Source organism: Zonotrichia albicollis, chromosome 3 (genome assembly GCF_047830755.1).
Source record: "Zonotrichia albicollis isolate bZonAlb1 chromosome 3, bZonAlb1.hap1, whole genome shotgun sequence".
Taxonomy (NCBI): domain Eukaryota; kingdom Metazoa; phylum Chordata; class Aves; order Passeriformes; family Passerellidae; genus Zonotrichia; species Zonotrichia albicollis.
Window position 1 is genome coordinate 15,260,973 of NC_133821.1, and position 18,556 is coordinate 15,279,528.

General features: G+C 42.3%; 1 protein-coding gene across 1 annotated transcript in view; it reads left to right on the forward strand.

Annotated features, from left to right (window-relative positions):
- Positions 1-17,610, forward strand: part of PARP1 (poly(ADP-ribose) polymerase 1) — a 33,832-nt gene extending 16,222 nt beyond the window's left edge. The window contains exons 9-23 of the mRNA XM_074536800.1: positions 1,648-1,788; positions 2,522-2,764; positions 3,714-3,782; positions 4,553-4,685; positions 5,854-6,049; positions 8,649-8,777; positions 10,268-10,351; positions 11,149-11,271; positions 11,730-11,858; positions 12,548-12,646; positions 13,184-13,336; positions 13,607-13,734; positions 14,089-14,150; positions 15,225-15,339; positions 16,771-17,610. Of these exons, the coding sequence (XP_074392901.1) occupies positions 1,648-1,788; positions 2,522-2,764; positions 3,714-3,782; positions 4,553-4,685; positions 5,854-6,049; positions 8,649-8,777; positions 10,268-10,351; positions 11,149-11,271; positions 11,730-11,858; positions 12,548-12,646; positions 13,184-13,336; positions 13,607-13,734; positions 14,089-14,150; positions 15,225-15,339; positions 16,771-16,852 (1,886 nt within the window). The 3' untranslated portion in view covers positions 16,853-17,610. The remainder of the gene's footprint in view (positions 1-1,647; positions 1,789-2,521; positions 2,765-3,713; positions 3,783-4,552; positions 4,686-5,853; positions 6,050-8,648; positions 8,778-10,267; positions 10,352-11,148; positions 11,272-11,729; positions 11,859-12,547; positions 12,647-13,183; positions 13,337-13,606; positions 13,735-14,088; positions 14,151-15,224; positions 15,340-16,770) is intronic.
- Positions 17,611-18,556: the final 946 nt, after the last annotated feature.

Below are 18,556 nucleotides of genomic sequence, written 5' to 3' on the forward strand. Positions count from 1 at the left end.
AAGATGGAGGAGAAGAGGAAGAAGAAGAAGGACAGGACACACCCCAATTCCTCCATCTTACTCCTCTAAACCCCCCTGTACATAAATCCTAAACCCTGTGTCTCACTCTCTAATTAACTAATCCCTTCACCATTCACCCGGTGAAGCCCTCATCCTTGTCGTCTCCTGTGCAGGACCAAAGTCCAGCCACCAGACACTTCTGGCAACATTCCAGGACTCCCGAGACCCCCAAGCTGGTCTCGGTGGCTCAGCATCTCAGGACTGAAATCTTGAGATCCGACAGAGCTCTCCTGATTAAACAAAAGTGTCTCATGTGCTTCATCTTCCCAGCGCAGGCAGGCCCTGGGATGTCTGGGGTCATGGGCTTGAGGTTCTGCTCTTTACTCACAGATGATTTTCAGTGTTTGTTGATTGTGAGGAAGTGATGTGTGTGCAGTGAATCAGAAATGTAAAGGCTGATGTTGCAAATTGTGTCTCAGGGGAGACCTGCTTCAAAGTGCCACCTCACTTGGTTTCCTGGGGACCATCCGGAGATGTCCTTAATGCTGGATATTCCACATAAATTTAGATTTTGAGGGCAAGAGGGTTTTTCAGGGGATTGTTTTGTTTCTAAATCATCTCCTGAGATTTGGCTGATCACTGACTCCCCTTGTGCAAAATAGATGTGCTGTCTCCAGCTGTCAAAAGGTTGGACCTTATGTAGGTTGCTGGAATGAATTGCATGCTTTGGTGATAAAGCTTGTCTGTTAAGTACTATGCTGACTTCTTTCTTATTCAGCCTTTCTAGTTCTGGCCATAATTTTGGGTGCAGTACATTATTGTAACTTGGTTAAAAAGGTGGGAGTAATTCTGCACAGTTAACTTCAGCCAGATCACATTATTTTAGCAATGAAGACAAAGTAACCCAGGTTTTGTTTCTGATCAGCAAATTGATTCCAGCCCCAGTGTCCCCTGAAGGTAAACTCAAAAGGTTGACCAGATTTCAAGCCAGGTTGCTTTATTTGCTAACAACCAAACTAATCTGAGTTGACGGCAGAAGAGGAAGCACAACTCTCAGCTGGTCAATTAGTGTTGATAGCATTTATCTTACAGAAGTGCAAATATGCTCTTGGGCACTGGCCATGTCCTGGACCAGCCTGAATTGCAATGTTAACACAATGGTTACCAGTTTGCTCCATGGTAGAACCTTGTACTGCCTGTAAGACTGGAACAGTGTTGCTTGAGAGAGAATTCTCTCTGCAGCCCCTCCAAAAAAGATTTCCTTTTGAAATGGAGGAGCTTTTATGTGACAGTGAATTTCTCCCATGCTATCCAGGCATCAAAAGAAAAGGGAAGCAGAGCACAGTCCCTAATAGCACAGTGCTGAAAGAAGACTGATTCTTTTTACTTAACAAAACAAACCAAGAAAAGAGCAAATGTGCCTACATACCATTTCCCTGTCTTCCATCCCTTCTGCTTGTTGGCAGCTGCTGAGCTTGGTTCTCTTTCCTCTGGGAAGGGGAGCTCCCTCCTGCTTGCTTAGCACAGGTCAGACCTGCTTGGCCCCTCGTGTCCCTGCCAGCTGAGGGATTGTACAGAGAGGGGGGAAAATGCTGTCACTCTGTGCTTGCTGTGCCTGTGGCTGACTTGTCATTTCCAAACCTTTAGACAAACCACTGACCAACATGAAGATCCTGGTTGTTGGGAAGCTGTCAAAGAACAAGGAGGAGGTGAAGAGCATTGTGGAGGACCTGGGAGGAAAGATGACCGCAACAGCCAACAAGGCCACGCTGTGCATCAGCACCCAGAGTGAGCAGCCATGCTGTGGTTCCTGGCAGCAGTGCTAACAGGGCTGAGCAGATTACAGAGGACACTTGTCCTCAGAGCTGTCTGGGGATCAGTGTTTGGATTAGGGGGAGTGTTTTGTGTGCACACATGGCCTGAGTGTGCTTGGAAAAGTAGGCAGATGTGTGCTGTTTGAGTTTTGCTTACCCAGCAAGTCAGCCTGGCAGGCTGTGCCTTAAGGCTCTCGTGGGTCAGGGGCAGCTGGGGTTTGTGGGCAGACCATGGTGGTGTGCAGGCCACCTTTGTTGGGGTGAGGAGGGCTCAGGGCTGTGTCCATGCTTGCCTTGGAGAATCTCCAGAGCTGACTGTGGGTGTTTGAGGGCACTGGTTTGCTCTGCTGGCAGCTTAGAGTCTGCTCTTGCTCTGTGTTGGAGCTGTGCAAACTGACTGCTGAGGTGGGAGATCTGCTCCCATCCATCAAAAATTCCAGCTGAGATCTGGGAAAGGGAGAACTGGACCAGCCAGGTAGAACAGGAGCTCCTGCTCTAGCCCAAGCTGTATCTTTGAACCAAGGAGGAATTTGGCTCTCCAAAGAACATGGTGAATCCAAAACGTAGTGGAGTTGTTATTTTCAGTGTAGTAGTAATTGTGTTTTCAAAATGTTACAGAGCCCTGAATCATGGCCAGAGGGAGAGGCTGAGGTCTAAAACCTCATGGATGCATTTTTTTTTCTCCCCTTTCTATCCTGCCTCTGCAGAGGATGTGGAGAAAATGAGCAAGAAGATGGAAGAAGTGAAGGAGGCCAAGGTCCGTGTGGTCTCGGAGGCGTTTCTTCAGGATGTGAAATCTTCCAGCAAGGACTTCCAGGAGCTCGTGTCTCTCCATGCCCTTTCACCCTGGGGTGCAGAGGTGAAAATGGAGCATGAGGAAATGGCTGTGGATGGGAAGAACAGCAAGCCCCCAAGTACAAAGAGTGCTGGGAAGGTCAAAGAAGAGCAGGGTGAGGAACAAAGCAGTTGTTTCTCCACAGGCCTATTCAGTGCTCTGCATGCACAAAGCAAACCTGGGTATGGTCTGTCCTTACCCTTTCCTTGAGTTTTCTGTCTTTTTTTTCTCATTATAAGTTTATATAACGGACCTCTGGGCAAGACTAGCTTTAAGTAAACATGAAACTGTCTTCTGAGCTGGCTCTTGTTTCCCCTACTTTGATCTGCCCAAGCTCCCTACCATCAAACCAGTCTCTTCCTCATGAAACATCAGCTTCACTGCCAGTTTGGGTTAGTGTTGCAGCTCCAAGGAGGTCCTAGGACACCAAAATGACTGACACTACTCAGGGAGTGCTGGCAAGTGAGAAAATACTGAGATCCAGAGCTCTGAGTCTCTATGCTCCTTGATTTAGAACATAGTGTTTTTGTAGCAGTGTAAAAATATTGGTGGCATTGCTCAACAATGCCATAGAGAACTTGCTTTATTAACTCTGGATGGTGAACAAAACCATCACATTTGCTCACTTCTGTTCAGAACCTGTTCTTTGTGTCCTCCAAGTGGGGGTTTCTGTCATGCAATTGGGTGTGCTATTGCCAGACTGCCTCACCACAGCAGCATCCACAGGGAATCCAAACACTCCCCGTGCCCCTGTGAGGTTTTTCAATCCCACTTCCACATTTGTGGTTGTGTTTATCCTCAGTGCAGGTAAAAAAATTACATGGTCCACCCCTTGGGGCCAGGAGAAAAAGAATAGATAGAATCTGGGGAAATGTAATTTCTCATTTAGTTGTGATTTGGCTGCTAGAGCTAGGTTAAAAAAAAGCCACTGAAGTCAGTGTGCTCATATACTGGGAATCTGCTTCACCTTAGGGTGATAATTATTCAAATTGAGAATTTTAAGGCTGGTTCAAGTGAGACTGTGTTGCTCACCTAAGATAAAAATTAACTGTCTTTCACTGCAGGACCTAGCAAGTCTGAGAAGAAAATGAAGCTAACAGTGAAGGGTGGAGCAGCAGTGGATCCTGATTCTGGTGAGTGATAACAGTGCCTGTGCCTGCACCACCCACAGCCTTCAGAATGCCTGATGGTTTGCAAAAGGGTTTTTCTGTGAAAGGATGAGGGTTCCATAAAGGAGCATGAATTTTTAAACCTTTAACATTGCTGTCAAAGGAAGCATATTGATTGACATCCAAGGCTGAGTATTCCAGGATTTTCTAGCACAGCTTTCTTCAGAAGGACCATTTAAACCAAGGTGTGCACCTTGTTCAGCTTTAGGGTCTCCTGTCAGTGGAGTGAGTAAAGGCCAGCAGAGGACACAGGTTTGGCTTAAACATCTCCTGATGCTGCTCTCCAAACCTGTGGTGCATGGATATTCTGGCAATTTGTACTGCATCCAAGGCCAGCCTTTGCTTTTCAGCCCGTTTGCTAATGTGACACCTGCAGAGCTGCATTTCTCCTGAGGATTCCTTCAGCTGCTCACACAGGATTAGATCCTAGATTTTAGATCATCCTCTATCAAAGGTTACAGGTTTTTTCCTCTAGTTAGGATACTATCCAGATACTAACTCTTAATTTCTCCAGATACTGGAGAAATTTATCTAAAGTTTTTCTAAAGGTGTAAGCTCACAATGCATTTATTAATTAATTCTGCTCCAAGTAGTTTTGAATGAGCTGTGTGGTCACTGTTTTTGCAGTATTTCTGTTAAATTACACTGCTGCAGGAAACATTCCATGCAAATGCAGGAAGGAGAGCTAAAACAGTAACCTCCTCCTCTGTGTTCTAATTTTTTCTTCTCTGCAGGTTTGGAGGATTCTGCTCATGTCTTTGAAAAAGGTGGGAAAATTTTCAGTGCAACCCTGGGACTAGTAGATATTGTCAAAGGAACAAATTCCTATTACAAGCTGCAGCTGCTGGAGGATGACAGAGAGAACAGGTGAGTTTAGTTTTCCCTTCAAATATTTCCACTTTTTTTCTAATAAATACTGGATTTCAACACTCCAAAAGCAAAGTGAGTAAAATGTCTTTGGGGAGATAACAGATTGGTGTAGTTACTTGAAGGAAGAAACCACTACAAGCACACAAATGAAAAAAAACCAAACCAAAACTAAAATAACTCATCCAAACCTACCAAACAAGGCACCCATGGAGGAATTTCTGCTCTGCAAGGGGTCATTCCTTGTGGGTTTTGACAAAAGCTAAGGTGGGCTTTTTCCCCCATATTCTCTAACTTAATTTTGTGTTCTAATCACAGAGCTGTCACTTTGAGAAACAAAACCAGATTCTGGCTGTGCTACCACAGTGTTAGCCTGAATTGTGTGCCCTGAAGTATAACAAAATGCAAGAAATATTGATGCAATAGGAGCTGATCATGTGTGTAGCTTTCCAGTCTCATTGGGTGCATGGCAGAGCTGTTCAGTGGTTGCACTGCTGATTAGATGAAGAGATTGAGAAGGTTCTTTAACACAAAACTGCCCCTGCCAAACACATAAGTGACACAGAAGTCCAGGGTAGCAATGGCTGTGGTTCAGCTCCAGATTTATTGCACTTTACCATGTTTTTAATGAGCTTTTGTTCCTGTCTCATTTGTGTGAGGTTGTATCAAGTCTGGGATTCAGTAGTGAAGGGATTTCAGTGCCTGCATTTCATACCTGACATATTGGAAAGGTTGATTGATTGTATCCCCATAAATATTACAGAAGCTCACTCAAGGTGCTATCAGCAGTACAAACAAATATTTGATTTACTTCTGGTTTCTCTAAAATACTGAACTCTGGGGCCTGGGGCTTAAAGGTGCTTTGTCTTTGTTTTTCAAATATATGACCCCAATGGTCTGAAGATTTGTATTTGCAAAACATGAAGATTGAAGAGATGTTAGCCTCTCTTTTCCTGCTGTGCACCCATTTATCCTCAGGGTTGTGGTTAACACTGGGTGTTTTTTACACCAGTTCTTGGACATACAGTGATTTCTCTCAATGAAAAAATTGTAGAAATTCTTTTCACACTTTCTGTGATGGAGGGGGTGTTCCATAAAGTTACAGGTGTGCAGATAGATGGCACTGGAGTGGCTGATGGCTGTTCTTGTGTCCCATTGATTTCTCCAGGTACTGGGTGTTCCGATCCTGGGGCCGTGTGGGCACCGTAATTGGCAGTAACAAGCTGGAGCAGATGCCATCAAAAGAAGATGCCATTGAACACTTCCTGAATTTGTATGAAGAGAAAACTGGCAATTCTTGGCATTCTAAGAACTTCACTAAATATCCCAAAAAGTTCTACCCGCTGGAAATAGATTATGGACAGGTAAGCCTGAAATGCCCCTGTCCCAGGTGGAGCATTGCTGAGATTCCCTGTGTCTCTGTTCTGTTCTGTGCTTGTCCTTGGATCTCTTGCACTTAACAAACCATGAGAATGAAAATGCAGCTGTTGCATCTTCTCTCTGCAACAGGGGAAAGCTGTAGGTCAAGGAGTACCATCCATTAAAATAGACCTGTTGGGAAACGGAAGAGTTTTCTGTTATCGGATCCCTTGAATGCTTGTTCTGTTTACTCTGTAACTTTAAGGATATTAATTTGCACTTAATCCAGCAGTCAGTTCACAAACATCCTGTCTGAAAACTCGATTTTTTAAAATTTAAAATAGATGCTTTTCATCTGTCTGCTGCCTCCAAAATCCTCCTAAATGCTGTAGTGTCATGGTTTGAGCCTGGCACAGAGCCAGTGCCCCCCATGAAAATGCCCTCACCCTGGTGTCTGCTGTGAGATGTGACCAGGAATAAGCAAAACAGGCTCCAACTTAAACATAAAGAACACTTTATTACCTAAACTACAGGAAAATAGGGAAAGACTATAAGGAAAAGAAAAAAAAAAATTGAAAACCTTACAAAAACCACTTTCCCCCTCCCCACTACCTGACTTTCCCAATCCGATACATTCTCCCAAATCATCAACTGCCCAGCCTTGGCCCCACACTTTAGTATACTCAAACTGCAGTTCATGAAGAGGAAAGGAGTCCTTCTTGTTCCATAGGCTTCCCCTGGAAACACACTGAAACCTCGTGTGCTTCCCTGTCACTTCGGCACCGCCCGGAAAAAGTCCTTTTGCCGCTTGTGACATCTTCCTTCCATGCCCAGTGCTCTCACCACTGACGCATGGCCAGAGCTGCTTTTAGGGTTGTCTTTCAAGGATGCCTTGTCTCACTCCAAAAGGCACAGTCTCTGCTTTGGGACATCTGTCCCCCCCATATTTTTCCAACCCCCTGGGGCCGGGGGGTCCTCACGAATGAACCCTCCTGGTTTCTGAGCCACTGCTTCCCCCTAAGTGCAGTCTGTGTCACAGGAACAACTGAGTCCATGGCCACAAGAAAAGTCCAGCCAAAAGGCCACTCCAAATCATCTCTCCCCATTCAATCATCTCCACGTTCCTCGGGCCAGGTCCTTATCTCATCTCATCTCTTATCTCCCTTCTTATTCAGCTTCGAGGAGGATTAGCATTTTTGCAAGGCCCCAATCATGAAAGAAAGGGTTAAAAGTTTCAGTCTCTGTCTGTCCCGGAATGCTGGTACTCCCACAGGTGCTGCTGCTCCGCCGGCCAGGCTGCACTCTTCCCTCCCCTTTCTCCTCCCGGGCTGGCTGCTATCACATTCAGACGCTGGCTCTCCTCTCTCTCCCTCCTGGGGGGGAAATGGCTGCCCGATGTCTCTTGGGGCTCCTCCACCCTTCCATCCTTGAGAGCTTTCTCACCCCCATCTCTGTCCAGGCCCCGGGCCTACCGCATGGCTGCCCCTCCCCCGCCCAGCAGCAAGGCTGGACAGGGGAGGGTGATCTGACCTCTTCGCAGCGACGTCCCAAGAGAGAGTGCCAAGGGCAGTGCCCTGCTTTTTAACCCCTGTGTATTCTCGGAGGTGTGTCCAAACCCCACTGGCTACACCAGGTGCCAGTCTCAAACCCAAAACCTTCATTGGTTTGACCACAGCTTCCCAGAATTCCCACTCCTTCCTGGTCAAACCACCACATGTAGCAACTCCAGTGCAGTATTCCACTTAGTGCACATACTGAGCAGGCTGAGAAAGAAATTATTCACTGCCAGTAAGATTTGGATTTTTAGACAGCTAAGATAAATAAGCATTCTCTTCCGTCTTTCCAGTGGGGGTTTTTGTGTTTATTTAAGGGCATACCTGTTACCTGAACTATTTTCAGATTAAATAGTTGAATGCTATAAAGTTGCCAGAGCACATATTTTCAAGACATTGTGTTTTTCTGTGGCCAAATTAATGGATGTCATCTTTCAGTGCAAAGCACTCAAAGCTTGGCTTTAATTCTGGAAATTTGAATATTGCAGTGGTAAAGTGTCTGTCTCAGTGTGATGTACAGTGTTACTGAAAGCACCTGGCTGATGATTTATTAGTGCAATGCTCTCTTCATGATGGCATCAAGATGATATTATGGCTAATTGATAATTCCTGTACACATCTGTGGCAGTTTCTATTACAAAAACTTGGTGAAACTAGTTATTATGTCTGTTTTGTCATAAAAGTAGCAAAGTAAACAGTCATTTTTTCGTGTGAAAGTCACTATGCAGCAGAAAGCTTGCAGAAAAAGTAATTAATACTTGCTTGAAGTGAAGCAGCAATGAAAAGTGTTCCTAGTCCCTTGTTTCTACTTTCTGCTTATTTTTTACAGTGCCATCTCTTGAAATAGTATCTGCCAAATTACTGAATAGGTGTTTTTTTAAGACAATTTTGTTCCAGCATGTCAGAGCAGTGTCCCACGCTCCCCATGAACTTCAGGCTAGTCATGGTATGCACACACTAAATTGGTTTTGAGTTGTTGCCATGGCAGCCAGCCTGTTACTTTTTAATCCTTTGTGATTTTGCTAATTCTGATACTATTTTTACCTTCCAGGATGAAGAAGCTGTCAAGAAACTGACAGTAGGTGCCGGGACAAAATCAAAACTCGCTAAGCCAATCCAGGATCTTATTAAGATGATCTTTGATGTGGAGAGCATGAAGAAAGCAATGGTGGAATTTGAGGTGACTACACACATTCGTGTTTCTCCCTAACCTACCATCATACTTGCACAAACAGAAGCAAGTTCTTTGCAATCCAGAGTGCTTCCTACTCCCCAAAAGCCAAGTGTGAGTTTTAGATCTGTCTTAAAATAAAGGCAAGAGTCAGACTGGAATTTGCCAAGCCCTGGAAGTTGTAGCTTAGTTGTGATACATGCAGCTCTTAAAACACAGGTGCATTTTTTGTCTATCAGTGTCTTCAATTTAACAAGCCTATGAGAGAATTGTCTGTCAGTGCTGGGAGCAGTAATCATTCTGTGGTTTTGTTTGTTTGTGTCACTGTCACGTCTACATAGTGACTGCTGTTTGCTGAATGCTCTTAAAGTATTAACACAGATAACCAATGTGCTGGGCATGTGACACTGGTGACACTCCTTGTTTTCTAAGCAGGGAACCACATTTGGGGGCTGGAGTACCATGGATTTTAGGTAGCACCTCAGACTAGAGAAATGCTGCCAAGTTGGTACATACACTAATGGAAGTGTCTTGTCAGAGTCCAGAGCCTCTTCTGCACAGGGTGGACTTGGGATTGTTTTGGTTGTATTTCTTATTTGTTCTAATAAAACTCTTATTTTCATCCATTCTTCTTTTCTCTATACTTCTTGATCCATCCTTGTGATGTGCAGAGATCCTGCTGTTTGTTTTAATGCAGTCATCTGAACTAATTCTAAATAACAAATTTCAGTTTTCTTCAGCCAGCTTAGTTATCCTGCCTAAGACTTGACATTTAAGCAGCTGTTCTTTGCCCTCTGTATCATTATTTGGAGTGCCTACCTTTCAGAACAGGCTTTATACCATTTTCTGCAGCTTACCTGAAAGCTTTCAGATAGTTTGCCCAACATTTTGTAGTACTTTAAATTCCAGTACTCTCCCAAGATCCATCAATACACAAAGAAAGCCAGCATTAAATTAAATCAATGGATAAATGCAGGCAACCAAGACATTGCTTTTAATGAGTTAAGGGGTTTTGGCTCATTTTTCATGAATATGAAGCACCTCCTAGCATCTTTGCATTTGACCCTTGATAACTGTAGGGTACAGTTAGAAGAGGGTGTCTGGATTGTACCTAGACACAGATGATCTTATGAACAAGAATTACTTAATTCAGTTTGCTTCTTTGCCAGCCTTAGGTATATTGTTACTTAATGGATTAAGAAATGCATCTGACACCAGGTTAATATTAAACTTCATGCCAGATAATTAATATCCTATTTTTGTGTTGCTCTGGCATATCTGCTGAGCTTCCTATTGCAGTATTCCTCTGGTTATAGGATGTCTTCTCAATGGTTTGTCCTTCTGACATAATTCCTCAATCCTCAGAGTCTAAAATGTTTCTGTTCTTTGTTGGTCAGTCCTATTAGCATGGAGAAATTAGTTCTCTAGAAACCAGAGAGGGAATGCTGCAGTGGTTTGAATGTAGTGAAAGTTGGGTTTAATACCTATATCTTTATCAGATTGACTTGCAGAAGATGCCATTGGGAAAGCTGAGCAAGCGACAGATCCAGAGTGCATACTCCATCCTGAATGAGGTTCAGCAGGTGAGCATAAAATGTTAGAGCAAAGAGGGAGTTCAGAAGTTGTTCTGGGCTCATTGGGGTGAATGCTGAGCTGTGCTTTCTCTCTCTCTGGGGAGGAGGATGTGGCTTCCATGGGTAACCAGTTAGTTCTCTTCACTGTTGCAGCAGTGTGGGCAGTACTTGTGTCTTCAGCAGTTTTGTAGCACAAACTTGAGGCTGTGCCAAACACAAATGGCAGCTGAGCAAATAAAGATGGTGTCTTGATCTATTAGTGAGCTGGTGTTTCCACCCCAGAGAAGTCTGTCAGAGGATGAGAATAAAGCTTGAGTTGACACAGGACAGGGCCTGGTTTGATAACGTTGCTGTATTTACACATTGTGATCTGAACCATTCCAGAATCACTAGGCAGTATTGCCTTTACAGATTGCAAAAATGTACCAGCGTAACCCATGGCTTTGTGTCACACGCCCTTTGGCAAAGCATAGATACAGGAATTTATTCAGTTGCTAGAATAGACGAGAACCTTGAGAAGGATATGCACTGCCTAAATGTCCTGAAGACTTTATTTTGCCCTCCAGAAACATAATCCCCATTGAATTCTTCTCATACACAATTGTGTGTATTTCTGTGCAAATACTGTGACTTGCTACATGCAAGACACTTGAATAGAATTGTTCTTTTGAGTCCTGTGAGACTAAAGCATAAGCACTGTTTGCATTGCTGCTCCTGTGTTAGTCCCTAAGTATCTTGTGTGTTTTTATTGCTATGGAGACTTAGTCTCACTCAGTAATTTTCTTTGGTGCTTTTGTCCTGTCTAGGCAGTTTCTGACAGTGGTTCAGAATCCCAGATTTTGGACCTCTCCAACCGCTTCTATACACTGATTCCTCATGACTTTGGGATGAAGAAGCCACCTCTCCTAAATAACTTGGAATACATTCAGGTATTGACTAGAAACTGTTTTTTGCAATGTTGGTTGCAGGAAACAGGTCTTATGTCAGACATCTAACACAGAGAATATGTGAGGTTTAACACTTACTTAACCTCATAAAAGCAGAGATTAAAGTAAGCATTAAAACCTCACAAGCCAAAAGATAATCTGAAGAAAAACAAGTTTAGCCTCATGCTTTCATGAGGTTAAATTTGTTTTTCTTCAGGATATCTTCTTGTTTGTTTATGTGCATGTGTCTGTGTAAATAGGTATATGCATAGAAGATAGAGATGTTATTTAACATATTTTAATATGTTTAGGTGTGTATATATATTAAAGACAGTGTTGTTTTGTTATTAGATGGCACCATGTGGCCAGTGATTGTCAGACACTTTTTAGATTTGGGATATCCCAGACTTATTCTGAACATGTCAAAGGCCTAAATAACATGACCTGTTTCAATTCTTCAGGCTAAAGTGCAAATGTTGGACAACTTGCTTGATATTGAGGTTGCTTACAGCCTTCTCAGAGGTGGAAATGAAGATGGAGATAAAGACCCAATTGACATCAACTATGAAAAACTTAAAACAGATATTAAGGTAAAGGAAATAAAAGGCAATGAGTGGCTGTGAATACAAGCTGATGTCCTGTTAGTTTGGAGTAAAATAAATCACCCAAACTGTAACTGCACAGATCTATGGAACTGAGGTGGGTTAAGGAACTGGAGAATGTGTTCAAAGAGATGCAGAAAGAGCCGAGCTGTTTTGACCTGGAGAAAAGAAAGCTCAAGGGATGTTGTATCAATATCTAGGTATAGATGATGGGAGAAAGAAGGAAAGAGGAGAGGGGCAGGCTTTCCTCAGTGGTTTCCAGTGACAAGAGGCAGTGGGCACAAACTGAAATAGAGGAATTTGTGTTTAAACAAAAGAAGCTTCTGTTGTTGATGTTTTGGTTTTTTGTTACTCTGACAGTGGTCAAACACTGGAAAAGGTTGCCCAGAGAGGCTGTGGAGGCTCTCTTCTTGGAGGTGTTGAAAGCTGGACTGGATTTGGTCCGTGGCTGACCCTTCTTTGAGTGGAATTGAAAATCATCTCAATTTCCAGCATTATCTCAGACATTCTCTGGCTGTCCGTATATTTGTGCATCTTCTCTAGCTAGGAAAGTATTTCCACTTAAATGGTTGAGGAGGTTTAAAGGGTGCAGTTGCAGGCATAGGGTGGATGTTGCCATGTTATAAGATGGCTGCCAGTTTGTGTGCTGAGGAAACTTCTCATTTGCCTGTTTGCAGGTTGTTGACAAAGATTCAGAAGAAGCCAAGATTATCAGGCAATATGTGAAGAACACTCATGCTGCTACACACAATGCATATGACCTCAAAGTTGTGGATGTAAGCTGGGCAATAATGGGGTTTATCTTTGGGAAGATGGACTCTCCTAGGTTGACTTGCTTGTTTGCAATTGCCTTCTATTTTTGAGTAGCTTATTCAGTTTCCTCTGTTGCAGGGATGATTTGATAGAACATTTTCTTTTAATTAGAATAGCAAAAGTCTAGGCAGAGATGAATCTAATGACGTGTTTTTGCTTTGGTGTTTTTATTTTAATTTAATTTGCCTCAAAAGGAAGGTGGAGGAGTAATCATCTGAAATTGAACCTTATTTCATTGAATGATTTTTTCAGAAAAATAGAGCCTCATGAAAATGCAGAAGAAGAGGTGGAGAAGTAATCAATAACGAGTACTGCATGATTGCTGCTGCCTCCTTTTTGCTGGCCTGACACAGCCAATTACAAACACCAAAACCCATCCTGATCAATGTACTTTGCTAGATCGGGTGATTTTTTTTTCTTCTCCCCTCTGACGAGTTGCATGAAGTTAATGGTTTATTTGCTTGGTTCTTCTTCTCCTCCTGTCCTCTTGTGAACTGAAGATCTTCAGGATTGAGCGTGAGGGGGAGAGCCAGCGTTACAAGCCCTTCAGGCAGCTCCACAACCGCCAGCTGCTGTGGCACGGCTCCCGCACCACCAACTTCGCCGGCATCCTCTCTCAGGGCCTGCGGATAGCCCCGCCTGAAGCTCCTGTGGTGGGTGAAACAGCTGCTCTGGCTGCCTGCATCCCTCTGCCCAGAGCTGGCCACAGGCAGGGACAGCCTAAAGAAGGGAATTTCTCTGTGGGGAGGGCCCTGTGTTATCTGCCACTATTTAGACAACATCGTGTCCCCCGAGTGGGTTGTGCAGTGATGTCCACAATAGCTTGAGGTGCTCTCCTGGGAGCCCAGCCAGGTGGATTCAGTGCTGCTTTTGGGTTATTTTATCACCCCAGTTTTATTCATTTATTTATTTCCTTCTTGCAGACTGGCTACATGTTTGGGAAAGGCATCTATTTTGCAGACATGGTATCCAAGAGTGCAAACTACTGTCACACGTCTCAAGCCGATCCCATAGGTTTGGTACTGCTGGGAGAAGTCGCCCTTGGAAATATGTACGTAACTTACAAACAGTATTTGCCACATGTGCTTAATACACCCTCATGGAAGATGATGCTAAGATTGCAAGCCTTCAGTGTGAAGAAGAAGCATGTGCTTTTTCTTCAGAAACAAGATCTGTTTTTTCTTAAAATAAGAGCTATTGTTTCAGTCTAGCAGAATCCTGTACAAAATGCTAACATCATTGAAATTAGTAACCAAAATAAAGAAAGTTTGAGTTCCAGAAGGCTAGAATTTAGATTAACTTTACATTAACTCATCATAAACTAAAGCCTGAAAAATTTGTGATTTTTTTTCACTTAGTTTAAGATGACTGTAAAGTGCTATTGTGTGTTCTTTGTGCTGTGCAGGTATGAACTAAAGAATGCTTCCCACATCACAAAATTGCCCAAGGGAAAACACAGTGTCAAAGGTAAGCATTAGTAGTTGTCATTAATAATTTGTAATTGATGGCAGACTTGGTTGTGGGGCTTAGCAAAGAGAGCTATAGTCACTTCTTAGCTGTCCTTCCTTTAAGTTGCATAATGTTGCATAATGTTGCCCTTTAGTTGCATCAGGATGTGTATGGGATGTTTTAAGATTCCAGTTAATACACTCTGAGTGTTGAGACTGAAGGTGCTGAAATTGAGGAGGAAACTTCTATTTGATGTTACACTGGAGAAAATACAAAGTACATTCTCCATCTTCTTACTTGCTTTCATCATTACAATAGTGTGTATTTTAGAAGAGAGATGAATAGATCAGAAGAGTCATTGTTTAGCTTTCAAAGTGGCTTAGAAGCTTGGACAGAAGGGAAAAGCTAGGAATAAAAGTTCAGATGGAAAACTGCTCTCATTACACTTTTATCTGCAAAAAGTGTTATATATTGAAAAAGAAGATGAGAGAAAAGACTCAGCTGTCTAACTCAAGCAAAAGAAATGGTAATCATGACTGTCTTCTGTACCAAGATGAGAGACTGAAGAAAAGGATCTTCAGTAATGAGTGGCTTATCTTAAAGTATTCATTTTGAGAGGCTTAAAAAATAAGTTGCCTAAAAGAGAATAAAAAGTGATTTTGCACCTTTTTCTATACATACTACTCATATTCTTATGCATGTCAAATTAGATTTATATTGAAAATTTTAATTCAGAAAATAAGAATTGATTTGTTGTACTTGTCTGAAAATATTGCAATGTGCATGTTTTCATTAATGGAGTTAGGATATGAGAGCTACAAATCTGTTCTGGTTTTGCTTTGATCATACAGATTAGACAATTAACAGTTGAAAGTCTAAAATTCTCATTTTTAATGTAGCAGAGTACAACTTCCATAAATATGGTGATGCTGAATTGAATAAATAGTATTTTTCATGTTCTGTTGAAGATCCTTCTACACTTGATTTGAAAGTATATGTGAAGTAGTGTTTGGCTGGCTGGATCATTTTCCTTTTGTGCAAAGTCCGTATTTGTCTCCCAGATTTGTAACTAATGTTGTTTTTCCTTTCTAGGCTTGGGCAAAACTGCTCCTGATCCCACAGCCACGACCACCCTTGGTGGTGTAGAGGTTCCCTTAGGGAATGGGATCTCCACAGGAATTAATGATACCTGTCTTCTGTATAATGAGTATCCTTTGCTGTTGCATTGGCTGCACACGGTGTTGCAGTGTCACTGCATTTGCAGGACCTCTCTAAGGCCAGTTAGGAGTTTTACCTCACTGTGTTTGGTTTGGTTTTGTTTAGACCTGCTTTGGGGAGTATTTGCAGACAGTCTCCTCTGGAAGGGGGATGATTTTTACAGTTGCTGCACTTAAATTGTTATTCTGCAAAAAAGAGGAAACAATACACATTCCAATAGCTGTTCCCCATCAGGAACAAAAGTTATTGGAGTGGTCAGGCATAACTGCTGTAGTGTTTTGCCCAGAGATGTGCCAGGACAAGGGGAGGGGAATGCAGCCTGTGGTTTCTCATCATTCCAGTCTGGTTTCTCCCTCATGGTGCTGTGGTATGCCAGCTTGGCCAGGAGCATGTGGGGGAGCCAGCTCTGTGCTCTTGCACTCTCTCAGCACATCTTTTGTGTTCCCCAGGCCTCTGCAAGTGTTGAGGCATGCCCCAAATGCCCTGCAGAGATGTAGCCACTAAGTCTCTTCCAGGCAGAAGTGCCTTCAAATCAATTAGTGCTTTAAATCCACAAGAAAGCAAATAAGTGATGTGTAAGGTCCAGCTGGCTCTCTTCACTGCCAGTGAAGCAGGTAACCCAGTAATGCAAACTTTGGGTTTGTAGAAACTGCCTTTGGCCTTGGTGAGCTGTTTTCCTCCCCCAAGGAGTCTGGGCAACACAACTCACGGCAATACTGGTTTTATCTTAAGTTTTCTTAAATACACCATCTGTCAGATGATGAGCTGTAATACAGTTGATATTAGGTAGTTGAGATAACATTATGTGTATTTATTTTGTTTTATACTTTGGAATTACAGGTAAGTTTGAGGCCTAAAGCATTGTGAAACAAATAGATGAGCTGGGACAGTTTCAGGAAAAATAAGAATATGCAAGCACTGACAATCAATGTAGACCTCTGGTCTGTGATTCCAGTTTAGGTTTTTTAGTGGGAAATTAAGAAGGCATTAATGACTATGCTGGAAGGTAGCAATAGAACTGCAATTACAGTTGTAAATGCTGGATCTGAATCTGTAGCTCTCATTTAAGCTATATGACTCTTCTGCCTAGATATCAAGAGAGATGTGTGTTACTCTGATGAAAAATAATTTTCAGGAGCCTCAGCCCTGTATCTAAGTCAGTTCACCTGCCTGTCACTCAGGATTCCTGCTGCACTATTCTCCACAGAACTTAATTGCTTGTTCCTAACTATTGTATAAAACATTTTCAGATTCATGGAAAAGTCAGATTTAAAGTTTTGTGGTTTGAGCTCTTAGAATTGGTTAATCACACAGGCATCTGTATGGTAACTTGAGTTCAAAGGTAAAGTTCACTGTGTTTTGAGGTTTTTCTGTGTCATTAATATCAACTACTGTAATTATTCCTTAACCTTTTTCCCAGATATATTGTGTATGATGTTGCTCAGGTAAATCTGAAGTACCTGTTGAAACTGAAATTCAACTATAAGACATCACTCTGGTGAACAGTATTTAGGAGCCCTGTTAGAGTTATACTGTAGTTACACTATAGCCTTGACTTCTGACATGCTTATGCATTGACTTCTCTTACCAAGATATCAAGAGCTAAACTGCAGAAGAAATTACTAAATCCTATTTAGTACAACACTTAGTGAAAGTTTTATATCAAAAGTGTGGCAATACACGGACCTGAATTCTGATGAGAACGAGTACCTGGTTTTGTTTTATACCACTTCTAATTCTGGTGCTTTAAGTGTTTCTTTTAATTGACCAAACTGACAAGAAAGAAAAAAGGAAATTATTCTGGTATTTTTAGCCAAACAGAGCTGGACAAGAACAGGAGAAGGAACTTGAGCACATTTGTGGTACTTGCTCTGTTAAGGTTCCCCCTTGTTTAAGATACTCTTTTTCAGTTTTCACTTGACTAAATGATAAATGTGCATTTATTTTGAGGTAAAAAAAATAAAAGCTAATTTCATACTAACAGTTTTATGTTTCAAAACTTCCAAATTGTTTTGGTTTTGAGTCATAATTTAAATGTATTTGGTAGAATGTTCTTCAACATGGTATCTCTCTCAAGGATCGAATGCCAAATATTGAAATCTGTAGTCATGTTTCAGGAAGCTGTGGTGAAATTAAAATTTGGACTTTCCGCAGAGACTTCATCTGTCAACAGTTGGTGTGGTAAACATGGAAAATAAGCTTGTGGCTGTTTGAATTTAGTATTAGCCCAAATAAACCTCCTTTAAATACCTACCTTCAACATGATGTAAGTTGGTTGTTGTAGACTCACGTCCTAACAAAGGTGTAAGTTGAGTTTGGGCTCAAGCTTCGTTCATCAAGGCCTGTAGTGAGGTCTGTTGCTACTCTGTTGGTGGTCTTGAAATGCCTGTCTCAAAACAGCAATACAAACTGATAATTTCAATGTTTCATGATGTTTGTTACTTCTCACTTTTAGTCATTGGGCAATATGGGAGCACTTAACCATAGAGCAACATCAGATCATTCTCTTCAAAAATTGCTGATTTCCCTGAGGCATTAGGGACAGTGATGGCTAATTCCCAAGACAGGGACAGTTCAAGCTCATTCCGACAGTTGTGGCTTCAGTCTTTAGTAACCTGTGCGGAAACACCAGATCTGTTTCCTAAAATGTTGCTGTGTCCCAGGGCCTTTTGTAAAAGGAGTTAAAGCCAAAGTGGGTGCTAATGGTGCAGGTCTTCCCAGGACCCCTGAATGAGAAGAGGATGAAGAGTGACAGATGAAAAATAAAGCTGCTTTCAGAGAGAGAAGGAAATGTAGAAGGACTGAGTAAGTTGTATGGCTCGAGGACAGCTCAACAGAAAAAATTGATTGAGGTTGGTGATAATGGATTTTGAGAGGAAGAGAGTAGCCTGTCTTCTGCCACTTAAATAGCTTAACCAGTGGTTAATCATTGTTTTGCTTCCAAAAAACCCTTTTGGTAAGTCACTTAAGTATGGTCTTGTCAGTCTCTGAAAGAGAACATGAGAACTTGTTCAATTTAGTTATAAGATAGATGATTTTTTCCCCATCTTAAAAAGGCAGTTTACAGTTCAGTTTGGGACCAAGAGTCGAAGGCAGCTCCTTTTGATGCTCCCTCAGAGCTGAAAGTTCCCTGTTGCTCCAACCCCAGCAGCACAAGGAGTGCTGTGTGCCTTGTGCTCAGTTATAATTGCAGCACAAGGAAGTAC